The sequence below is a fragment of the Glycine soja genome, chromosome 14 (genome assembly GCF_004193775.1).
Source record: "Glycine soja cultivar W05 chromosome 14, ASM419377v2, whole genome shotgun sequence".
Classification (NCBI taxonomy): domain Eukaryota; kingdom Viridiplantae; phylum Streptophyta; class Magnoliopsida; order Fabales; family Fabaceae; genus Glycine; species Glycine soja.
Genome location: NC_041015.1, coordinates 42,048,036 through 42,072,611, shown reverse-complemented (window position 1 = coordinate 42,072,611; position 24,576 = coordinate 42,048,036). Strand labels below are relative to the sequence as shown.

The following is a 24,576-nucleotide window of genomic DNA, read 5'->3' as shown; positions in this document are numbered from 1 at the left end:
ACCAACTCCCGAACCATATTAGCATGGCTATTGGTGACTTAATCTTTAATCATGATATGCACCAACATCGATATCTTTTTGCTGCAATTAATTTGGAACAACCGAGACAATTGCAAATTCAGAAGTTCACTTATAGTGCTAACTTCTAAATTGCTAAAGCAGAACAACAAGCTGGTTTAGCTGAACAAGAACGTCTTAACAAAAGATTTTCCTATCTGATAGTTGAACTTAGGTGTATGAAGAAAGAACTAGCTGAATTGCATCCCAAGATCACCCTTTTGAATTCAAAACTTAAATGCAATTGAAATTAACGCATTCAGCTCTACACCTTGGCAAATTCTCTTGATCCCAACATCACTCATTTACTTCATCAACTACAATACTAGAGAAAGATCTTAATGCACATGAAATGGGTATTGCTAAAGATAGAAAGATATAGGATGACTTGCCGTAGAAATTTGACCAAGCCAAACAAACCCTTTTTGCACCTCCTATTCCTTCTACTTCGGCTGCCCCATCTACAACTATTCCCCAAGTGGAAATCATGGATTATATCGTGGAGGTTTCAGCCGGAATTTCTAGTGCTCAAGTTGTTGTTGTTGCCCCGAATATTGCTATTGGTGCCTCTAAGCATTGACACTGGACTTGCTGATCAACTTGAAGAGGATGTAGGTAATGTTGGCACTTCTTCCATTGAACCAAATGACATGATGATTGATTCAACTTCCAATCCTTGATTATCTCTTTTTAACTTATGCCTTTTTTTTTCAAATAAGTCCAATTTTGAACAACCTTTAGATTAGATAAGCAACCGACTTGTGGTTACTATCAACAATTTTTTTGTATGCCTCTCTCCTTCTTCCCAAATAGAAGTGTCATACCCTAGTTTTGTCCGGGGACTATTGTTTGATGGCATGCAACCTTTGGTTCACCGCTTCGAGGTACTTGGCACCCTTTGTTGCACAATACGTGAAGTTCCGAGACATGCCGAAAATCAAAAGGAAGTATTGTTACGCAATCCGTGAGTTTCCGTAACATTCCGTAAGCTAAAAAAGGAGTAATTACATGACCCGTAAGGTTCCACAACCTTACGGAAAGAAAACAAGTATCGTTACGAAATTCGTAAAGTTTCGTAACGTTACGGAAAAAGAATCACCAAAAAAAGCAAAGGGGTGTATTTAGTAAAAAAAAAGGGTGCAAATAGCAACCAGGCCCACTTGGGCCTTCCAGGATGTTCCTCCAGAAGGCGGTTGCTTCTAGAGGAAGCAACCTGGCTCGCCTAGGCGAGCTGAGCTCGTCTGGGCGAGCTGGGTGGCAAGCTCCTCCCCTATTTTCCTATAAATAGGGGGAGGAGTGAAGGAGAAAGGGTTTCAGCCCTTCTGGTACTTCGTAATCACTTAAAATTAGTGAGGAAAATTGTTTCCATGAAGAAAATCCAAGCCGAGGCGCTTCCATAACGTTTCCGTGGGTGATTTCGCGAAGATTTTCAACCGTTCTTCGTCGTTCTTCGGTCTTCAACCGGTAAGTTCCCAAAATCGAACTTTTAAATTCATTCTATGTACCCTTGGTGGTCCCTATTTGTTTCACGTACTTTCATTTTCGTTTCATTTACCTTCCGTACCCCCTTTTGACGTGCTTTAGTCATTTACTTAAGTCATTTTCTAGCCTAATCAAAAAATAAAATAAATTTCCACTGATCATTTGATTTGTAATATCCATTAATTTCTATTAAAATGAAATCCGACCGTTCGGTCATGCCGTAACCACGTTGGAAACCAAAAAGAGGTAAAATAATAATATAATAATCAAAAAATATCTTTTAGTAAAATAAACCAAAAAAATCAATTGGACGTTTCTCTTTGGGATTTCTCTTTCTTAATTGAATTGATTAATAACTAAAGTGAAACTAAGGCTAAAATCAACTCGCAAAGTCAAGCTCGTTCGCAAAAAAATCACTAAAAAGGATTTTAAGGTTCGATACCTCAGTTTTTCTCATCAAGTAAAAATGGGTCATTTTAAGGTCCAATGCCTTAAAAGGACCACCTTCCAAGTAAAAAGAATCGCTTGATTCGCCCTTTAGAAAGAACTACGTAAGTCTGATTTCCTCTTCGATGGAGGGTACGTAGGAGCAAGAGCCCCGCTTTTGTCGACCTCAAAAATAAAAAATAAATAAAGGTTTAGGTACACAATTTCACACAATTCTAAAATTAAGGCTGTTGTCCTTTGGGACAAACGTGAGAGGTGCTAATACCTTCCTCAAACGTAAATACAACTCCCGAATCTAGAATATTCTTCATGACCGGTTTCCTTCGGTTTTTCCGACGTTTTCCACAAATAAACGTTGGTGGCGACTCCGTGCATTTTCCTCCTTTGGAAGACGCACCTGTGAGCCTCGCCTCACTCGCCCGCAAAAGGGTAGGTTGCGACAAGAAGGATGAAAACACTTTAAGTATTTAGCATTTAGGCTTTGATCCAACTTTATCCCATCCAAATGAACTAGTTGATATGCTCCATTAGGTACAATTTGACTAATTATGAATGGTTCTTCCTAATTCGTGGACCACTTGTTAAGCTCCAAGTCCCTAGATCCCAAAGGTAGAATTGATTTCCAGAAAATGTCTCCTGCACTAAATTACTTTAGCTTAACATGTTTATTGAACACTCTTTCTAACATTCTTTTGTTAAGTTGAATATGACCAAGTACCATGAGTCGATCCTCATTCAACTCATCTATTTCATCAAGCATGGATTGCTAATATTAATCCAAACTTAGCCTATTTTGCTTTGCTACCCTCAAAGATTGCACATTAATCTCCTACCGCAAAACCACATCATGTCCATTGGTTAGCTGAAATGGGGTGCAACCATTTGCTTTGGTTAGAGTATTTCGGAAAATCCAAAGAGCTTCTTGCAACAGTTCATGCCATCTTTTTGGGTTTTCCTCCAAATTCTTATTAACAATGTCAACCAAGATCTTATTAGTAGCTTCAGCTTGTCCATTTGATTGGGCATAATATAGTGTCAAATGTCTCAATTTGTTGTTGAATTGTCATATGAATGAACCCACTTTATCTTTAGTAAACATAGTTCCCTGATCAGTAGCAATTGACTCAGATATGTCGAATCTATAAATAATGTGTGTTTAATGAATTTAATAACAATTTCCTGAGTTACATTAACTAATGTTTCAACTTCTACCTATTTTGTAAAATAGTCAGTAGCTACCAAAATGAAACTATGTCTTTTAGATGAAGCTTGATAGATTTTGCTGATAACATCCATGGTCCATCCTCTAAATGACCAAGGCTTAACTATTGCATGCATTTCTTTTGCTGAAGTCTTTTGTAAAGGCCCAAATCTTTGCATTCTTCACACCCTTTAGCATATTGATAGCAATCATTTGAAATTATTGGTCAATAAAATCCATGCTTAATAATCAATGACTTCATTATAGGTACAAACCTATGAGCACCGCATAACCTTTCATGTATCTCCCTCATCAGTCGCATTGACTCAACTTGGTTCACACATTTTAGCTAGACTCCATTAAAACTCCTTATATACAACTCATCTCCATTCATGGTATATTTCAGAGCCTTTTGCTTTAATTTGAATTCAGCTTTGTTGGATGGGTTTTGTAAATAATCCATTATTTCTTCTTTCCATAGATCTACTAATCAATTTTCATTATGCAATACTCATTTACAGTTAACTCTAAAGCCTTATCTTTCAGCATCTTGTATCCAAAGGCATGATGAGCTAATTAATTATCTTCATCATTTTCCCCTCTATACACATGTTCTATTGTTACATCGACAAAACAATTAAGTAATTGTCTAGCCGAATTGTAGAACTCTGTTAAGGTGATGGTATTGCATTTTTATTCTCCCTTCATATGTCAAATCACTAATTTGGAATCTTTATATATTTTCACACATTTCACTTCTTTCTGTAATAGTAACGGTACTCCCCCCCCCATATCAATGCTTTGTATTCTTCTTAATTATTGGAATATTTTAGATCAATTGGCTTAGAATATCTTCAGACCTTTCATGTAAGGCTAATAACGGCCTCTCCGATTCCTACACATCCTTGCATTCTTGAACCATCAAAGCTCAAAATCCAAGGTTGAAGGCTAACATAATTGTTGGCCATCTCAACTACATCATCTATTGGGATGCATGGATGTTGGGTGATGAAATTGCCTAACACTTGCCCTTTCATTTCCCATAATGGTACATATGTCAAAGCATAAGCATTTAATTTTATTACCCATTTCATCAAACATCCTTGCAAAACTCGTCGATTTAACAAATGTTTAACAATATCAAATTTGCAGAAGACTAATATTTCATTTGTTAATATATAATATTCTAGTTTTATACATGCATAAAATATTGATAAACATAATTTTTCCATAGTAGTGTATTTGCATTCAGTGTTGTCTAATAATCAACTATGATAATAAATTTTTCTTTAGGTTCTATCTTCTGCATTTGTGCTAGAAGGCATCTAATAGATTCATTTGTAGCTTATATATATAACTTCAAAGGCTTCCTTGGGAATTATTGTCACATTGAATCAAAGTACTATTTTCCTCCTTATGACCAAGTTTCTCTAAAACTCTTCTCAACCAAATACACTGACAGGCACAAAACGCAGCAGCTATGTACTCAGCCTCAGTAGTAGACAATGTCACTATAGGGTGTTTTTTAGAAGACCATGAAACTGCTACAGAACCAAGTAAGAATGCAAAGCCAGAAGTGCTCCTACGATCATCCAAATCACCAGCAAAATCACTGTCGATGTAAGCCACCAAATTTGTGCAACCATTCTTTTTGTAGAAAATTCCAAGCTCAGTTGTACCTTTCAAATACCTTAATATTCTTTATAGACGATGCTAGAATTGGTGGTTCAGCTAACACTTGCTTGATCTGCTTAGATGATTGTCGTTGCTCTTCTCCCTAAGTGAATTCATCTTGATCCTTCACCTTTAGTAAAGGAGAAAAAGGCCTTCATTTTGGTAGCAAAATTAGCTATGGATCTTCGTAAGAAATAGATTTTACCAATAAGGCTTTGTAGCTCTTTCTTGTTCTGAGGTGGGCTAGCCTCCAACACCAAATTTGCCTTGTTTTTATGAACTTCAATTCCCTTCTAACGTACCAAGAATCCCAAAAAATTTCCAGCTGACATCCAGAATGCACATTTAGCTTAATTCATTTTCAACCCATGAAACCTCATTTTCTGCAAAGCCTATTCTAACTTTACCACCACATCATCAATGTATACTTCCACACTCTTACCAATGAAATCATGGAAGATGAGGTTCATTGCTCTCTGGTATGTAGCACCATCATTCTTTAACCCAAACGACATTACTAATCATTCATATATCTCAAGCGCTCTAGAACATCTAAACGTTGTTTTGTGCCCATCTTCAACAGCCATGGAAAATTCATTATAACCAAAATGGCCATCCATAAAGGGAAAGACACCATGCTTGGGTGAAGCATCAACCAACATGTCGGCAATGGGGACAACATATTCATCTTTAGGGGTTGCTAGATTGAGATCCCTAAAATTAGTGCATACTTGTACCTACCCATTTTTCTTTATCACTAAGATAATGCTTGACAACCACTTTGTGTACCTGGTTGTTATGATAAAACTAGCTCCTAACATTCTCAATTTCTCCTTTTATTTGAGGCAATTTTCGATGTTGCTTAACTCCTTCTCTGATTGGTAATCTATGTTCTACCAAATCCCTCCACAATCATTGCATCTCGTGGTAATCCCAAGCAAAGTGATTAGCTTGATAAGCCATTTTTTGTCTTTTTTTGGCTAACAACCCACTTACTTTGGTCGTTCTCAACTTATCGCTTGTTCCTAGGTTGACTTCTTTTAAGGGATCTTGTACTTCAAAACTAGGAGACCTCTTTTCAATGAGCAACACTCCCTCTCTGTGTTGTGTTTCTTCTATTATTGCTAATTCGGCTACTTTATCCTCAATGACAAATGATGTTAGTTAGTTCAGTAAATCCTTTAAGATTTTATTTTGTATGTCCATATATAAACTCGATTGATGGTCATGCTTTGGCCTGCCAATATATGATGAACCTGTTGAGTCCAAAACCCTTGGTATTTTACTTATTACAAATCATAAGCCTTCTGAGTTTATGTTTATTGATGAGTTTGCTAAGTGTATTTAGAAAAGACAAGTTTTGCAAAGAACTACAATAGAAGTAAATTCAAGGCTATCATAAGTCACTCAGAAAGGATGATAAGCTTGAAAGCTCAAAAGAAGACTCAAAGTGTCATTGGTTGTGCACTGCAATGAATAAGTCAACATCCTCACTGGATGAAGATTAAAACTTCTAGCCATAAGAAGTAATCATCGACCAAATGATAAGAAAAATGTTGCAAACATCAAGATCTGCACAATGGACATGACACGAAACCGCATTGTTGCAACATACTTAGAATGAAATTTCATTAATAGAATGAGTTCATTCCAGACATTGTATCTATAGTTCCATAAATGAAATTAAGTTTTTCTTTCTAGATATGTAAAGCTTGAAGAAAACTCTTAAACTTTCATGAACAAGTCATGGTCAGATACAACCTGGATCATGGACAAAATTGAGCATGAAGTTGCAAACACTAGTCTGCCTAGATAACTTGATATATGTGCAGCAATTTGAAGATTGCTTGAGCTACAAAAGTGCATTTGATATTATCTTAGTGGTTATGGAAAGATTGGAGATATACTTATATCTTTTATGAAGAAATCATGGGCTAATAAGGCTTGGATATTGGAAGAAACTAATCTTGAATATAGAGATGTCATTTGTCCTCAAAATATAACACAACTGCAATGCTTTGAAGATTGTTTATGTTGTAGTGGTCCAATTGACATTATACCAGTGCCTAAATGTCTATGATAGAATTCTATAAAACTTTCATGAAGACATCAAAATCTAGTTTGGTCATTCAAAGGGTCAAAGAAATAAAAACCAATATCAAGCATAACATGCTATAATAATCTCACACCAGAATGTCTGGAATACATGTTTGTCATGTCATTTCATCAAAGTATTCCTATAAGAAGAACATTCTGTGACTTTCCATCTACATCAAAGAACTATCTCAAAGCATAACATCATATGCAGGAAAGCTATACAAGCCAACATATCTGCAAATGATACATATACAAAAAGCAGAACATAGCAAGTGTTCTGATGAGAACAGAGCAAGCTCAAAATAAATGTCTCAACTATGCTTTCAAGTGAGAAGCTTCATAATATTTGAAAGAAGCCCATATGTTGAAGTTAGTGCTTCCATTTAAAGATATCAACCTTATCATGTTGTAAAGACATCAAGAAGGCCTTACTTAGAAGATCTACCTAAGGCTACATTGAGCATATAACATCATAATGGTGTACTTGAGGACTCTAAGAATGAGAGCATCAAAATAATACTCTGATGACAGACCATAATCAAGACAAGATAGATTCTAAAATGACTACATCAAAATTATGTATTGAAGTCAAGATCATGCAATATCTAAGCATCAAAATGAAACTGCATTAGACATCAGAATGATGAGGAAATTGACTCTGAAAACTAAACATCAAAATGGTTTAGAATAGCTTAGAATGCAACTCAAAAACAACATCAGTTCTTCCATATGCTTCTATCGCAACCTACCTCACGACGGGATGGCGAAGGAAAATAAAAGAAAAGCATGTTCGTCTCCTAGGGAGAAAAACGAGTGGAGTCACCACCAACGTTTATACGAGGAAAATGTTAGAAAACCCAAAAAGAGGTCTGTGAATTTCAAAAATAAGGGTTTGGGAGTTGTTTACGCATAGGGAAGGTATTAGCACCCCACGCGCCCACCACAAGGGGTGGCAGCCTTTAATCGAGTGTGCACAACGTGACTTCAAAATTATTTATTTTTCCCTTTTTATATTTCTTCATTTTTTGGGGTCGACAAAGAGGCTGCCTTTGCTCCTATGTATCCTCAGGTGCGATGAGGAATTCAGACCTACGTAATTCTTTAAGTCTAAATATTTGTGTGCTAAATTGATTTTTTTTAAAGATTTATTTCGATCGCGAACAAAGAGTCGTTAAGGCGTTGGACCTTGAAATGATATTTTAAATTTTGAAAAGCGGAGGGAATCGTTGAGGCGTTGGACCTTGAAACAATCTCAAGTGGTAATTGATGAAAAGAAGTTGGGTTATGAGTTGATTTTGTTTTGGTTTTGTCTATTAGCTTTCAATCATCTTAAGCTAGTTTTGTGGCACTAGTGATCGGTGAAGATTAAACTTTACAAATAAAATGAGATCATCGATGATAAATGGAGAAGATGAATATGCACATAAGTTAGCAAGAGAATGATGTAGGGAATGATCACGGTCGCGATTCGGTAGCGCCTCGACTTTGCTTTTTCTTCCTTCTTCCTCTTTTTCTCTCTTTCTCCTTCCTTTCCTCAACTTCTAAACCCCCCAAAAACCTTCCCCTACATGGCTATTTATAGAAAAAGCCATTTGGGGCAAGGGCAGCTTGCCCAAGTGAGCTGGTTTCTTAAGGCTAGAGGACCTAGCTCGCCCAGGCAAGCTGGTTGCTTAGGCCTAAAGACTTTTGGTGGCCCAAGCGAGCCAGATGCTAGCCTGGGCGAGTTGGGGTCTAGAAAAATCCACAAAATGACCCTTTTGCCCCCTTCCTTTGTGGCTTTTTGTTTTCTTGACCAAAACACTGAGTGATTCCTGGCTTCACGCTATAACCGACGCCAAATAGCGTAATTCGACTGGCAAGGATCAAAATATCATATCGAACGTGATCGAGGTCGTACCCGAATCAAATAAACATTAGAATGCAGTAACTAGGAAGTGATCCTAGGTCATTTCCCAACGAGCAATGACTAACCAAATGTTCATAATATGCTTCGTTATAACAGTAACAATTGGGGGGTGTGTTTGTTTTGTGAATTTAAGAACTAACAGATTGGAATACGAAATTAATAGTATTAAAAACGTGTTGTTTCCTCTGATTCAGAAGCCATTCTCTTATCCTAGGTTATGAGGATTTCACCCCTAGCAGTTAACCACTTAATCCAATCCTAATTTAATTTACTAAGCGAAAATCAATTTAGGGTTGTCAATATGTGATTAAGCAACACATACACCAATTAACCCCTTGTTCATTAAGCACAAACGTAATTTAAGCATAGAGGCAATTAATCGAACACGAAGCATGCACAGATTAACAGAACGCATGTGGGTTAATTGGTGAAGGGAAAACCGATAGAAGAGCAACATTAAAAACAGAACCTCAAAGAGAGTTACGCTTCATCCTCAAAGGGAAACAACACTAGAAATTTAGCCTTCCATAAGTTCAACAAAAGCAGAAAACATAAATGAAACTAGAAGCAGAGACGTAAATGAAGCTAAAGGCAGAAAATGAAAATGAAACTAAAGGCAGAAGAAGGAACAGAAACGAAATTGCAATTAGAAGCTGAAAAATGGAAAAAATGCATTAACGTGAATAGTAATACCAAGCTCAGAACGTAAAACCCTAAAACTTCTGAATAATAGAATAACAAAATCCTTTGCATGAATCCCAAGGTTGTGCTATTTATAAGGGTCACTCAAAGTCACTGGGCCCTATTACATTTTTTTGGCCTAAAACGAAATAAAAATAACTGAACGCCATAAAATGAAATTAGACGAAATCTAATAAAATTGTCTTCTCTCTTCAAGTCCAATCTGGCTTAGGCCAATTGCTTATAATTATCTTGAAATTGAATTAAAAACATCAAATTAGTCAAGTGGGCCCAATTGATAAAACTGAATAATAAATTTAACAATTAGAGTAAATTAGTAATTAAATTGGTGACAAAAAGGGTTAAGAAATAGGAGAAAATAATGACACATCAGAACAATATTCCCCGGACGAAATTAGGGTCTGGCAACTTCCACACATACAACAGACACATTAGAATACTAAAGTTGAAAGCATCTCACTTTTCATACGTTACCATACATACTGAGAGCACATCAGAAAATGAATGCTAACTGTATTAGAAGATATACAAGAGGAAAGTTGAAAATGTCCTTGAGAAGATGTGGTGTGCAACATTAGAATAAAGACTAAAAAGACTTTGTGAAGTCTAAACCAAGGAAAGAACACTAACACAACAACAACAACCTTCACATGTCACCTATGCTAAAGTATGTGACTTTAGAATGATTTATGTTGTGACGAAGTGTTTGGATTGATGAAGCTTAGCTATCTACATTGTCATATCATATTATCTTCATCAAAAGGAACCTACATTAGAATAGGTTCTTCATCAACAACATAAGAATGTATTTCTAAGAGACCATCAAAAAGTTGCTCAGAAACTGATCATCTAAATCACAACATCAGAATAGACTAATAAGAAATCAGCTAATAGTTGTAAAGTTAAAATCATTATGTCTACTTCAAAAAGAAGTCACCCAATCATCATAACAACTAGATAATGGCTAGTTTGTCATGTGGGACCTATAAAAGGACAAAGGAGAACTGCAAAACAAGAGAGAGAGAGAGAGAGAAAAAAAAGGTAGGAGATGATCTACACTATGCAGAAACTAGATTCATCTCCTCTCCCTACTCTAGATGTATTTTGAGCTCATAATGGTTGTAGCAGGGGTGCATAAAGCTTAGAGCTTCAAAGAAGATTCACCTCAATGAGTGTTGTAAAGTTGTAACAGCCCATCAAACATCTTCTTTTAGTTTGTAATATGTATGTACCAAAAATTAATCATAAGGATTAACTTTAGTTGTGAGAGAAGTCATAGGGAGAACACATGAAATGTGGGAAGCTTAGAGAGAGTCTCTAATATGGAAGCCTGAATAGGCTATAGTGAAATAATACTTGGGTAGCCGGGAGAGGTGAAAGAAATACTTGTATTGTCTCTCCCATGTCCAAGTGGGTGTCATGGTTAAGTGGGTTTTGCTTCCCAAGAATGAAGAGAATCATAATGTGGGTTAAACCTACCTGAAGAGGTGAAGAATACTTGGATTGTCTCTCATGGTATTATGGTTAAGACGAATTATCTCTAAGCTAAGACCAGGTGTGGTGCTATGGTGAAGGAGATGTTGTGAAGTCCAACAAGTGGTTGGCAGTTGTAAAATTCCAACATGATGTTGGTCGTGTTAGTGGAAATCTCATCAATTTAGGTAAGGACTCGACCATTATGAAAAATCTATGTTCAAATCTCCTCTTCCCTATCTCTTTACATTATGTTATTTGTTATCTTATATACTGCATCTTCATTAGAACATTATGAGCATCAAAACGACATATATCATAATGCATACATAAGAAGGTTTTCATAACAAGCTTAACTATTTTATTAAATGGCATACCTTAACTAAATGATCTTTGTGATAACAAGATCCATTTTAAACTAGTTCGATCGTATGCATCAAAGTATGAAAACTTCCAAAAAACATGAAAATGATTTTGTGCATGAAAAGCTTCAAATAGTATTCTAAACAATGTCTTTTTTAGTACAAAATTTTGAGTATTGCAATCAAACCAACAACTTTCTAAGTGTTGAATCATCATAACATAATATATGTTTTCATAACAACTAAAAGATACATTTATCTATGTAATGATCTTCTTAACATGAGCAAATGCACATTGACATTAGGTTCTCATAATCATATCAAACATTTAATAATGAGTGATGTGACTAACCACTTAGAAAGTCTAATTCTCTAAGTGCTTGAACCTTTGTGACAAGACTTTTTGAACACCAATGTAATCTTGACTAAAAGTTTAGAAAGGTTAAAGTTTGAGGAAAAATTGATAAAGTCACAACTCAACCCCCTTCTTGTGACATTATGATCACTTCAAAACCCCTTCTTGGTCAAATTACAGGATTCCCAAGTACCTTTTTCGTAATTACTAGGAACTTGAATGAGAACCAAATAGGGAGAATGAACAGGCCTTCTACCATTCTCACATTAGTCGAAAATGGATGCTCATAAGCTGAAATGATACTTGATCTCCTTTGAAGAACATCAATTATTGATGTAATGTAGAAGGTACACATTGGCTAGAATGAATTCAATCTCTCTCCAAAAGCATAGAGAAAGATTGCTTGGCATCCACAATCAAGAATGTTGAATACATGGGCTTAGGTCAAATCGTGATTTTGGCTACCAAAACCCCTAATGTTGGAGTGGCTCCTCCCATAGAATTGGTCATTTTTATATTTGTAGGAATTAACTCCTCACGCCTTTTACCTAACTTCTTCAACATGGTCAACGACATCATATTCAAAATGGGTCCCCCATTTACATATACTATGGACAATTTTTTACCATATATCTGGGCTTTCACGTATAAAGGCTTCAAATGCTAAGTCATTCCCCAATGTAGGATGATCAAAAGTTAATGATAGATTGCTTATTAACCTTTATTTCTCCAATGGTATCCCTTTTAGTTTCCACTAAACAAACATCTCCATCTAAGTTGTCGTTTTAACTCGAACTGGCCCAAAGTTCACTCGGTATCAAGCTTATAACATCAATTTTCACATTTAGCAAGTCATCATCATTAAACCAAGCCTCCAATGATGAATCTTCTATTTCTTTCAGCTTTTGTCATGTTGACTCTTGCAGAGCGACACTTTCTTTCTCCTCATCTTCTAGAACTTGGTCAATTTTCTCACATGCACCCATCATTTGGTTGGAGTATATTTGTTCGAATCAGCTAAAGTGACTAATTTTTTGTTGTGATTGATGGATGCTTGCAAAAAGCATGATCTAGTGCAAGAGCTACTTAACTCAATGAATTTTCTCCTTGCCTCATCGCTTTCAAATTTGCAATCACAGCCAAGCTTTGCTTCATTTTATTCATAGCCTTACTCCTTTGCAACCTCTTCTTATGAGTACGAGTTAATCCCCAAAATTGTGTATTTGCTTTGTCTTGAACCGCCTTTTGATTCAAGCACCGTTGTCCTACCTTATTATTGGCAGAAGGTTTAATAATCCTGGATTTACTCCATCCCTCGTTATCAATAGTAACTTGCAAGGTTTTCATCCTATTCTCCACATTGAATTCAACCACCCTTCTTTTGCTTCGTGGAATTGGACTATCATTAATTTCTGGAATGTGAGCCACCTCTATGTTGTCATGGACCTGTCGCCTCAATTTCTTATGCTTCATGGATTCTTCCTTCCTTCTCATGGCTTGTCGCATATCGACTAGCGTATGACCAGTAACTTGATATGTTATCCCATTAGATGTGTATTTTATTTGATGTTCCAATCTATTAAGCACACTTTGACAAATTTGGTGAGGTGCCCATATACCTCTTGTTGACGATGAAGACTATAACCTCTCAAACACTGAAGTTCTTTCGATGGACCCTTTAGTCTCCTATTTTCCTTCTTTTTTCGGCTACCACACCTATTTCATCTTCTTTCTTTTAGTAGCAAGGTACTCATAAGATACCATATTAATATCCAATTTTTGGAAGGGGTGTGTATCCACTTCCATTTCAGCTATACTTTTATCAACTAGCTTAAATCAACCTTTTTTCAAAGCCCTTTGTGCAACTTGCTGAAATATGATGCAATTAGTCATTTAATGGTTGTAAGAAATATGTCACTTGAAGTATTTGTTTCCTTTTAATTCTTCTGGAGATGGTATCTTGTGCCCCTTTTTCAACCAAATTTGTTGGTCCTTTATCAAATGGTCAAAAATCTGCTATGTTTTGATATATCAAACTCATACTCAAATTTTCCATCACCAGTAACACATTTATTCTTTCCTTACTTCAAGGCTAGATATGAATAAGGTTTCCCTCGTAATATCTCAAAAGCCATGATTTCAACTTCCTCTTCAAAAACCTCCACATTATCCTTATCAACAATAACTAATGAGATCCTCGTCCTTTGTTAGCCCTCCTCAATTCTTTGTCATGTATAAACGGCTCTATTAGATTAGTCTTGGAAGCCAATTGACTAAGGTCACCATACTTTTGAGCCCTAATTTTTCTTTCAACTGGGGATGCATATTCCCAGACGTCATGGCTACACACATACTCTACTTTTGGCAATTTAACTGAATAGCGACTTCCAACTTTTTTGAACCTTTCTATGAAGTCTACTACCGATTTGTCAACCATTTGCCTCATGGTCATCTAATTGGCTATAGTTACTTTATGTTGAGCCCAATAAAATGTATCATGAAAGCCAGAGCCAAGGCAGTGGCTGACACATACTCTACTCCTGATGAAGTTCACAGTCTTTTCAATTACTGCCAACACATGGTCGAACTAATGACCCACATAATTAGGAATCGTTGATGCGTTTGTGTTGTATTTATGCTTTGGCTCTGACAAGATGGACAATGTTGTTTTTAACGAAAATAGGATTTGATTCGATCCTATGTTCTACTGAATGTTTTGTGTTAATTCACAATACTTCAGCAACTTATCATTGTCATGCATTTACGTTTATTTAGTTTTTGCATTACTCATTGCATTCATTCTTTAACAGTCATCGTTGTCGTCAAAACATAATCATAGTAATCAAAAAGAACAAATGCACTTTACGGAACCCTTACCAAACACGTGCCAAGGCTAGAATCATGAGCGAGATAGAGGAAGTTCAAGAACAGATGAAGGTCGACATGGAGGCCATGAAAGACCAAATAACCACCATGATGGAGGCCATGATGAGTATGAGAAAAATGATGGAGGTCAATGCGGCTGCAGTCGCTGCCACAAGTGCCACCACTGAGGTGGACCCAACTCATCCATCTGGTATCAATCAAGTAAATCGTCTAGTCCCAGATATGGTAGGTCAGGGAGGCGAAGCATTGGGAAGTATAGGCGGCCCCCATTTTGTGCAGGTCCAGAGCAAGCATCCCTTCCCACCATATGGCTTACCTCCCAACTATGCACCACCCAATATTGTACATGCACTCGATGAGAATGTCGACCACTCCGCTCCCATACCCATTAAGAGCCAACAACCCTAATTTGGTCATGCACATGTCTCTCAACCCATGGGGAGACACCTGAAGTACCCCGAGACCACACTCTGACTGACTTCGAGCCTCACCTTGGATATGCCACTGAGGGGCAAGCATTTGGTGGCATACCCTTACCAAAAACTTTGGGGGGCCCTCAGTACCGCCCACAACCACAACTATAACCCCTACATTTCGTAGTGGGGAGGCTGCCTCCTACCATGGTGGAAAGGGAAATATTCGATCATATAGAAGAAAGGCTGAGGGCCATTGAAGGAGGCGGAGACTATCCTTTTGCCAAGTTCCCAACAAACCCCTCATAACCCCATGTACCAGTATCCCCCGCACTAATATAATTACTCAACCAATATCGGATCTCCCCCCCTACCCGACGACCCTCCGACCAAGAATGTCCAATCAACCACAAAGACCTCCCCAACATCACCCACAAAATCCATTCCGTACACAGCCTAGACCGGGTGTAAATCCTAACCCCAATACAAACACCAACCCAAAGAGAAACTTCCTAGAGAGAAAACCCGCAAAGTTCACCTCAATCCCAATGTCGTACGCTAACGTGCTACCATACTTGCTTAGCAACCAAATGGCCATGGTGAGCCCGGGAAAGGTCTATCAACCTCCATTTCCCCGATGGTACAATCCATACACCACATGCGCCTATCATGGTGGCGTCCTGGGGCACTTCGTCGAGCAATGTGTATCTTTTAAGCACAAAGTACAAATTTTGATTGATGTTGGATGGCTTACATTTCAAGAGGATAGCCCAAATGTAAGGACTAATCCACTTTCCAATCATGGAAGTTCGACAATGAACGCGGTGGAAGAATGTAAGTCCCATGAGTTGAAACAGATAAGGGATGTGTCGACTCCAAAACGATTCATATTGGAGGCGTTGCGCGAGGCCGGTGTGATTAAATGTGATGGTAATAAGGGAGATCCATGCTTGATGCATCCAGGGGCATTACACGATGTAGAGAGATGCCCAATAGCTGAGGAGTTACTGCAGGGACTGATAAGTAGGGGTCAAATTGAAATCCACAATGCAAAAAAGTAGGAATGAGGGGTATTCATGTAGTCGAGTGACAGAAACCCAAGTAAGGCTAAGCCTTTGGTGATCCACTTCACCAGGGATATTACCACTCAGATATCTTGAGGTTTCCAACCCTCTATAGAAAAGACGCCAGCACCCTTACCTTATAAGAGTGACAAGGTAGTACCGTGGAAGTATGGCATACAGGGGCCCAACGAAGGGCAGGACGCGTCCGTCATATGTGTTGGGAATGGCATGCCAGCTGCTAAGGTCACAAATATTTCCGGTATGAGCGGCATGACTCGTAGTGGACATATTTTCGCTCTTCCAGAACTACCGGCAAGGTCAAAAGACAAGGGGAAGGCAAAGGCAGATATGGGTGAGAGGGAAAAGACAGGCTTGACCGTGAATGATGAGGCCTCGGCCGAAAAGTTTACAAAGGAAGGGGATGACCTTAACAAGAAAGAGATATCGGCTGAGGAGGCAACTGAATTTCTGAGAATCATTCAGCAGAGTGAATTCAAAGTAATTGAGCAATTGAACAACACTCCAGCCAAGATCTCTTTATTATGGCAGCTCATGCATTCCGAGCCTCATCGGGCGTTGTTGGTAAAAATCTTGAACGAGGCCCATGTGGCACAAGACATATCGGTGGAGGGTTTCGGGGGAATAGTCAACAACATCAACACAAACAATTACCTGACTTTTGCTGACGAGGAGATGTCAGTTGAGGGAAAGGGACAAAACAAGGCTTTGCACGTATCGATCAAGTGCATGGGCCACATAGTGGCCAAGGTACTCATTGATAATGACTCTTCTCTCAATGCCATGCCCAAAACGACATCGGATAAATTGTCATTAAGGCTAAGCTCCATGGTGGTAAGGGCTTTTGATGGTAGCCGTTGTGACGTGAGAGGAGAGATCGATCTCCTGATTCATATTGGGCCACACACCTGTCAGATAACTTTCCAAGTGATGGACATAAGCCCCGCCTATAGTTGCTTCTTAGGTCGACCTTGGATCCATTCTGTTGGGGTGGTCCCATCAACATTGCACCAGAAATTGAAGTTTGTGGTTGAGGGTCAGCTAGTTATAGTTGTTAGTCGTCTTATACGACTAACTTTTGTATAGAAAACTTTTGCAAAATATGTATAGTTTTACCCAATTTATAGTTCTTTTGTAGGAATTGTAAATAAACTTTGTTGTGTTTTGATCTCTGTCATTAGGGTCTCTTTTATTGGAATTAATGTTAAAATCTATACAATTTTAGGTAAAAAGGAGCTAATTTCTTGAAGTGCCAAAGTGACTGTCGCGCTAAGCCCACTAAGTTCACTTAGCGCGTATCCATCGCTAAGCGCGGCTTCAGCGCGCTTAGCGTGAAGAAGGAATCTAGAAGAGCACCTGAATTGAAGCAACGCGCTAAGCGCGAGATCAGCTCGCTAAGTGAGTCGTCCGTCTCTTGCTAGTCTCAGCGCAGCATTGGCGCCATGCCCAAATCCACTTACTCGCGTTAAGCACGACAGTGGCGCTAAGCACGACGGCGCGATTTCAGAGCCCATTTAAAGCCTAAATTGTCAGAATTAGGGTAACAAGGACAGCAGGAAGGAAATTATTACGCTCTTGTATGGAATTTTACACACTCAGAGGAGGAAGCAATAGCAAGGAGCCATTTGAGAGTGATTTGAAAGTGTTTGCGTGATTGTGAGGTGCTAAGAAGAGGAGGAGGGATCCCCCTTCCTGTGTAAGCATCAATTGCTCTTCATTCTCTGTCTGATTTGTAATTTAGGTCTCCTTGAAATGGATTGGTAAAACCCTAGCTGGGGATTTCTAATGAACAATTCATGTAAATACTTTTCATATCTAATTAAGTGTGTTTTATGTGTTCATTGCTTCTATCAATGCTTTATTGTTGCATGCCTTTGGTCTGATCACCCACTAGTGTGTATTGTTAGGGAACTTTAGCACTGGGAAGTGTAGTGTCTCCTTAGAACTTGATAGAGCAGGGTTGTGGAAGCAATGTCTTCCAAGGTTATTTTGATGATGCCAAAGAATCAAGAGTTAAGCAAACTCCAAAGATTCAAGAATCAAGTTTCAAGATTCAAGATTCAAGAATAATCAAGATCAAGATTCAAGAATCAAGAGAAGACTTAATCAAGATAAATACTAAAAAAAAGTTTTTCAAAACATTGAGTAGCACAAGAAGTTTTCACAAAATCATTACCAAAGAATTTTACTCTCTAGTAATCGATTACCAGAAGGTAGTAATCAATTACCAGTGCTTTAAAACGTTAGATTTCAAATTTCAAGAGTCACAACTTGTGTTTAAACAATTTTTAATCATTTTAAATTTGTGTAATCGATTACACAATACTTGTAATCGATTACCAGAGTTGTAAACATTTTAATTTTCAAAATTTAAACATGAAGAGTCACATCTGTTGATGTGTAATCGATTACACCTTAATGGTAATCGATTACCAGTGACTGATTTCGAAAAATAAATTTCCAAAAGTCACAAATCCTCAAGTGACTTGTTTCTGAAGATTTTTTCAAAAGTCACAACTTATAAGTGACTAGTTTTCAAAAGAGTCACAATTTTTAAAGGGTTACTAGTTTTAAAGAAATTGCCAAGAGTCACAAAATTTAACTCGAGTCATCAAGAGATTATAAATATGTGCACATGGCAAGATATATATGAATGCAAGTTTGGCCACTTAATGAAATTTGGAGCAGCTTCTTCGAAAAATATTCGGGCCTAAAAGAAGAATTTTAGGTCACCCTATATCGTGAAAGGGACTTGGGGATGTATATAGTTAACAATGAGGTCTAGCTATAGCTGGGGAATATTAATTTGCAAAATACTAATAATAGTAAGGGGAACTTCATTGATAATTTGTTTGAATATGTGGATTGGATTGATTATATTTTAGTAGTGTAGAATATAAATAACAGAACTTATGCAAACTAATCCCAACAAGTAATAAGAACATATGCGCATTATTAATATTTGCACTTTTGACAATCTTGATGTAGCTACTAGCTAAGTTTACCATGATATATCATTAGCTTGAAAATCAGACATGGGGACTAGTGATAGTACCATAATTTACAATTGAAAACATGGGGACTAGTGATAGAACATATGCGCATTATTAATATTTGCACTTTTTCCGTCCCGCTCCCACCAAAAGGCATGATGAGTGTGATATCAGTAGAAATGAGACTGAATTTTAATACTTATTCCCCTAACCGGATTTGGATATATTTGTGGGTTATTTATTACACTTTTTATATTTTAATTTACTTATATATTTTTAAATAAATTATATATAAGTTTCTGATTATATTTTAATTGAAACAATATATAAATATAACTAATAAAAAATAAAAAAAAATTAAGAGTTCATTATATATTTAGTTAAGTGTATATTTTTAAGTTTTCTATTTAGTTATTTAACAATTAAGTTAATTGATTTATATTTTAAAAAATTATAACAAAAAAAATATATATATATATATATATATATATACACGTTTTGTGAAAAAAAATTATAAAAAAATGTAATATCACAAATATAAATATGGGTATAAGTATAATTTGATACTCATCTCATTCTGATTCTCGCTTGAATAGTAGTTTGGGTAATATCAATACTTGTAGATTTATTTGTTTGTCACACTGATCATAGGTTTCCAGTGATACATGCTAATATAGATTTATTTGTCATATCTAATCATTATTAAAAAAATCTAATAGTAAAAAATTATTACGTCTTTTAATCTCTTCAATTCCACATCAGTTAAACCAAGGGGACACTTACCGTAAAATTATACTACTATTCATATAAAAAAATTACAATAATTTTACAACATTACCTAGTTTTACCACATTAATCATTTCTTTTATCTTTCTTTTTATTATATAAGTTTTTGTGCAGTAAAATTATACAAAGCAAGCAAGATACTTCATCAAACGCAGGAAAGTTTCCTAATCCAATATGGCAAAGAAAAAGAACTTTAATAGTCACAAATACAACAAACAGAACTATAGCATAAACATAAAAGCACATTTATGAAAGGATTTCGTATCTACAAAACCTTATAATATAGAAAACTAACAAAAGCTTATCTTAATTGAAGTGAGAGTGTGAAATGGAATGTAGAGGCTAATGTACTTAACTGCCCCCACTTTCATTTCTACCAATTATAGTCTAACATATTGACCTAACCAGTACTTGAGTAAGGCAAATCACATCAACATAACTTCATATAGAAATAAACTAGTCACATAAGGAGCAAAAGAGATATTACCTCCAACATCACATTCTTGAATGACACAACTTCCTTTGCCTCTTCTACGGAGAGCTACACATATTATTGAATATTAGCACACAATATATATCTTGAATATAACTGAAATTCACAATGATGCAAGGTTACCTTATCTCAATATGTCCCTAAAAGATCCCTATTTTTATCAGAATCCTACAATGTGTAAGAAGCATAAGGCAAAAAATGAGGAACATTTGGAAAAGAGAAAACCAGAAAATACTCTTGAGTGGAAAAAGCATGAACCAAGAGCATCAATGTGGTAAATAATCACTTCTACTTAAAAGATATAAAGATAACCTTATCAAGCTTTTTCAATCGATGTTGTATGCGTATATGTCTTCTATAGTTAATGGGAGAGCAAAATTCTCGAGAACACTTGTTGCACTTCTGTAACTAAACCTTCACAGGAGAGCAGAGGCAACCCTGGAAGTTTTGCCAAGCAAATGCAAGTTTTTATCAGAATGTTGGATTTAGAATCAGTAGCACTAGAAACAAACTCAAAAAGCTACTTATGGTACATTTTACATACAATTCAGCTAGCCTAGAATAGATAAGCACAAAGGCAATACCAATCTAACAACTTTAAATTTTTGTTTCCATTTTCCACTTTCTATTGATTTTTTTTTATTTTACTGTTGAAGCTAGGGTGGGCAACCTATATAATCACACGTGTCTAACATATAACAACTGCATATTATCTCTAAAATAATTGCTAATACCTTGCTGATCTAAAATCATTTGACTAGTCACCCAAATTTTATTTTATATATATTATATAATAACATTTGAGGCTTAAGATTCTTTGCCTGACATGTGTCACTTACAAGTTGGCTCCATCGCATATAGATGGCCCCGAACGAAATTTCGTGGAGACATGGGCACCAAACAAACTAAAGAACATTGCCAAATTTCCACTGCCCCCCAAATACTTTCAACTCTTTATCAGATATTTGACACAAACCCCATGTGTTGCTTGGTTGGAATTAAATAAAGAACGAATTTTATAATGAAATATCATCGCTAATAAGAACAAAGAAGAAAACACTATCTAATTTATTTATTTAATTTAATTAACAAAATAAAACAAAACAAAACACTTGTGGAAATATAAGATTGACTTGGGGAGAGAGGTTTGAGCGTGAAAGTAGAAAAAGGGAGGAGGAAATGAGTTCAAAATTACTGCCACTGAAATTTCTACAAAAGTTTTTGTTGGCAATTTTTTTAATAAATAATTTTATTAATTGTAATATTGTAATTGAGGGGCTAAAATCCAAAGGAGACGAACTAATAACTATGCAACCCCATCTAAATGAAACTCCAGGGAGAGGTAAGCCACTAAAGAAACATAAGCAAAACCTAAGACAGAGCCAACAATCCACTGCTACAACTAGACTAGCAGATTCCCTTCACTCGATCCTAGTAGAAAAAAAGACTCCCATAAAAGAAAAGGACATAAATAAATATAAATTAATAGGCATATGGTTCACCCCTATTCCCACGGTTCGTGTGAACATTGCAGGCTAGGAAAATTCCAATCCAAGCGGATAAATGATCTATTGCATATTCAAGTAAAATATTAAGCAAAAATTGAAACCTAAACACACAAGATGCAGCTACGAAGTAGCTGCACATCAGCAAGAGCAAATGAAGTCAAAAGAATTTTGATCCAGAAAGTGAAGAAGGAAGCTTTTATATTCAGTGAAGAGAGCTAAATGAGAGTGAAATGAAACTCAAATGCAAATGAACTTTCGACCTGGACAACGCCCCATATGGAATACCGTGGTTTCTTGTGAAATGAAAACGGAGTTGTAACGGGTCGCCTTTCAAAAAGCAAATATATTTGCAACTAATCATAAAATTTAAGCTGATTAAATCATGCAAGCACTACTTTAGCAGTAAATTAGGGTGAAAGAAAGCAACCAAAAACTAGCTAGTTCTCGTCAAATCATGTTCCAGGTTTCTTGTTTTTTCTTTTGGACATCAAAAGTTCATCAAATTGATAATTTAAAAAATTAAAAATCACATTTTTTCATTTTAGTTGGATTTGATTTTTTTTTTACTATTTTTCACTTTTAAAATATTTATATATTACTCTTTCTCTTATTGGAGTGTGGTTAATTTGACTAACAAGAAATTACACTATTATTTGTAGGTAAAAAAATTTTAAATTTTATCTACATAAAATGTAGGTACAAGTTTTATAGGATTTTACCAACACCAAGTAATCGTAGGTATAAGTTTTTTGAAATTTTACCAACACAGAAATTATTTTGAGTTTTACCTACACAAAACAATAGTAAGTATAAATTTTTAAATTTTACCTATGACAAACAATAGTAGGTATAAGTATTTTTTACTTTTACCTACACTAATTCATGTGTGTAGGCAAAAGACTTTTACCTACACTTATTTTAACTTGTAAAATTTATTCTCTTGCATGGATAATAAGATTAGGTTGAATAAATATTTTAATTTTTTTAAAAAAATTATTAACTAAAAAATTTGCTTAATTTTTTATAAGGAAATTTTTTTTTTGTAATGAGTGTTTTAAAAATATTACTTGAAATAGTATTTTTTAAAATGTTAACTTATAAATTTTTATGTTTTTTTACTCTTAATAATTTATTAGTTATTCTTATTTAATAAATTATGATTTGATAATTTAATAAATTAATTTTTTAGTTTTCAATTAACTTTTAAGTTAATTTTAGCCCAGGTAACTTATGTTTAAAGTTCCAAATGTATCTTTTATATTATTATAATTTTTAAACTATCATTTGAGGTTATACCTACACCAATCAATTATAGGCATAAGTTTTATCAAGTTTTATCTACACTTTTTTTTGTAGGTAGTAATCCTTGAGTTTTACCTACACTAATCAATCATAGGCAAAGTTATTCGAGTTTTAACTTACATTAGTCAAGTGTAGGTAGAAATATTTTTGAGATTTACCTACACTACACTAATTCATGTCTGTGGGGAAAGGCGTCGGTAGGCATAGGTCATTTTGTCTGGTAGTGAAAATTGAGTAAAAAGATTAATTATATTTTTTAGTTGATCAAATATCATCTTCAAACATACTTAAGCCTACTGAAATTTATCATGATTTGTTATTTCTTCAAGTAAAAATAATGATGTCATACCTATGTGAAATGTATAAGTTGAAAATAAAAATGAAAAAATATAAATTTATAATTATTTTAATTGAAATTTATCAAACTCGTGTGTTATAAAATATTTTTAAAAAATTTTAATCAATTTATAATTTATTATAAATAAACAATTCATTGTAAATGTAATTTTTAAGTATTATGTGTATTTTTAAAATTAAGCATATTGATTGTCGATTTTTTCATGAGGTTATCATTATAAAATAAAATATATTAAAAATTATAATTTATTAAAGTAATTTATCAAATTCCTTATAACTATATATTTAATATTTATTCATATTTAAAAAATAAAAAAGAAAAAAATATAAAATAATTAATTTAACTCTAAATTTATCAAAGATATGAGTCTAGCTTTATAACACATAATCATAATAATGGTTCTTAAAAAAATCATGATAATGGTGTGAGTAAATTTCACACTTATATAATTTCTCACTCACATGATCAATATGAAGGGGAAAAAAGCATGATCAAACATTTATTAGTCATGCATTCGAGTTTATTTTTCTTATATGAAAAGTATGAATTCAAAAAGAATCTAAAAATAATAAATATGAATGTATAATATTATATAATTATTAAAAAAATTATTTTTATTTTATTAATTGTTGATATGATGTTAATATGTAGTAATTTTTAAATACATTTATTATTAACATTAATATTTATTTTAAATTTTTTGAAATAATGTATTTTTTTATTAAATACATATATTTTTTTAATTATTTTAAAATAATTTTTTTCATGATTTTAAAGATATTAATTTTAATTATGTGATATTGTTGAATATTTAAATTGATTAATTTGATCGTATCATAAATTGAATATTGTCATTTAGTACACTTAAAATTACATTATTATTGTTGTTATTATTGTTGTTCAAAGGAGTAAGAGCACTCTAATAATACCAATGAAAAAGCCAGAACAACTATTGTTTTGGACTATGTTACTATTACTAAGCATACCTATTCTTTGTTA

General features: G+C 35.0%; 1 protein-coding gene and 1 long non-coding RNA gene across 2 annotated transcripts; one reads left to right on the top strand and one right to left on the bottom strand.

The window, feature by feature from the left end:
• Positions 1-15,450: 15,450 nt before the first annotated feature.
• LOC114384066 lies at positions 15,451-17,923 on the top strand. Its single transcript, XM_028343746.1, has 3 exons — positions 15,451-16,078; positions 16,235-17,190; positions 17,879-17,923. Exons 1-3 carry the CDS (start codon positions 15,451-15,453, stop codon positions 17,921-17,923), a joined length of 1,629 nt encoding a protein of 542 aa, XP_028199547.1.
• Positions 17,924-20,102: 2,179 nt separating this feature from the next.
• On the bottom strand, positions 20,103-21,339 carry LOC114383240. The gene is made up of 3 exons (XR_003660436.1): positions 20,722-21,339; positions 20,533-20,577; positions 20,103-20,457 (listed from the first exon to the last, which is right to left on the bottom strand). It is a non-coding gene; the product is annotated as an uncharacterized LOC114383240 (long non-coding RNA).
• Between the last annotated feature and the right edge of the window lie 3,237 nt (positions 21,340-24,576).

Coding starts and splice junctions, on each gene's coding strand:
- LOC114384066 (XM_028343746.1), top strand. CDS start 15,451: ATGTCCAATCAACCACAAAGACCTCCCCAACATCACCCACAAAATCCA. Junction 16,079..16,234: donor GTTACTGCAGGGACTGATAA/GTAGGGGTCAAA, acceptor AACCCTCTATAG/AAAAGACGCCAGCACCCTTA. Junction 17,191..17,878: donor AGGGTCAGCTAGTTATAGTT/GTTAGTCGTCTT, acceptor TTTGTAATTTAG/GTCTCCTTGAAATGGATTGG.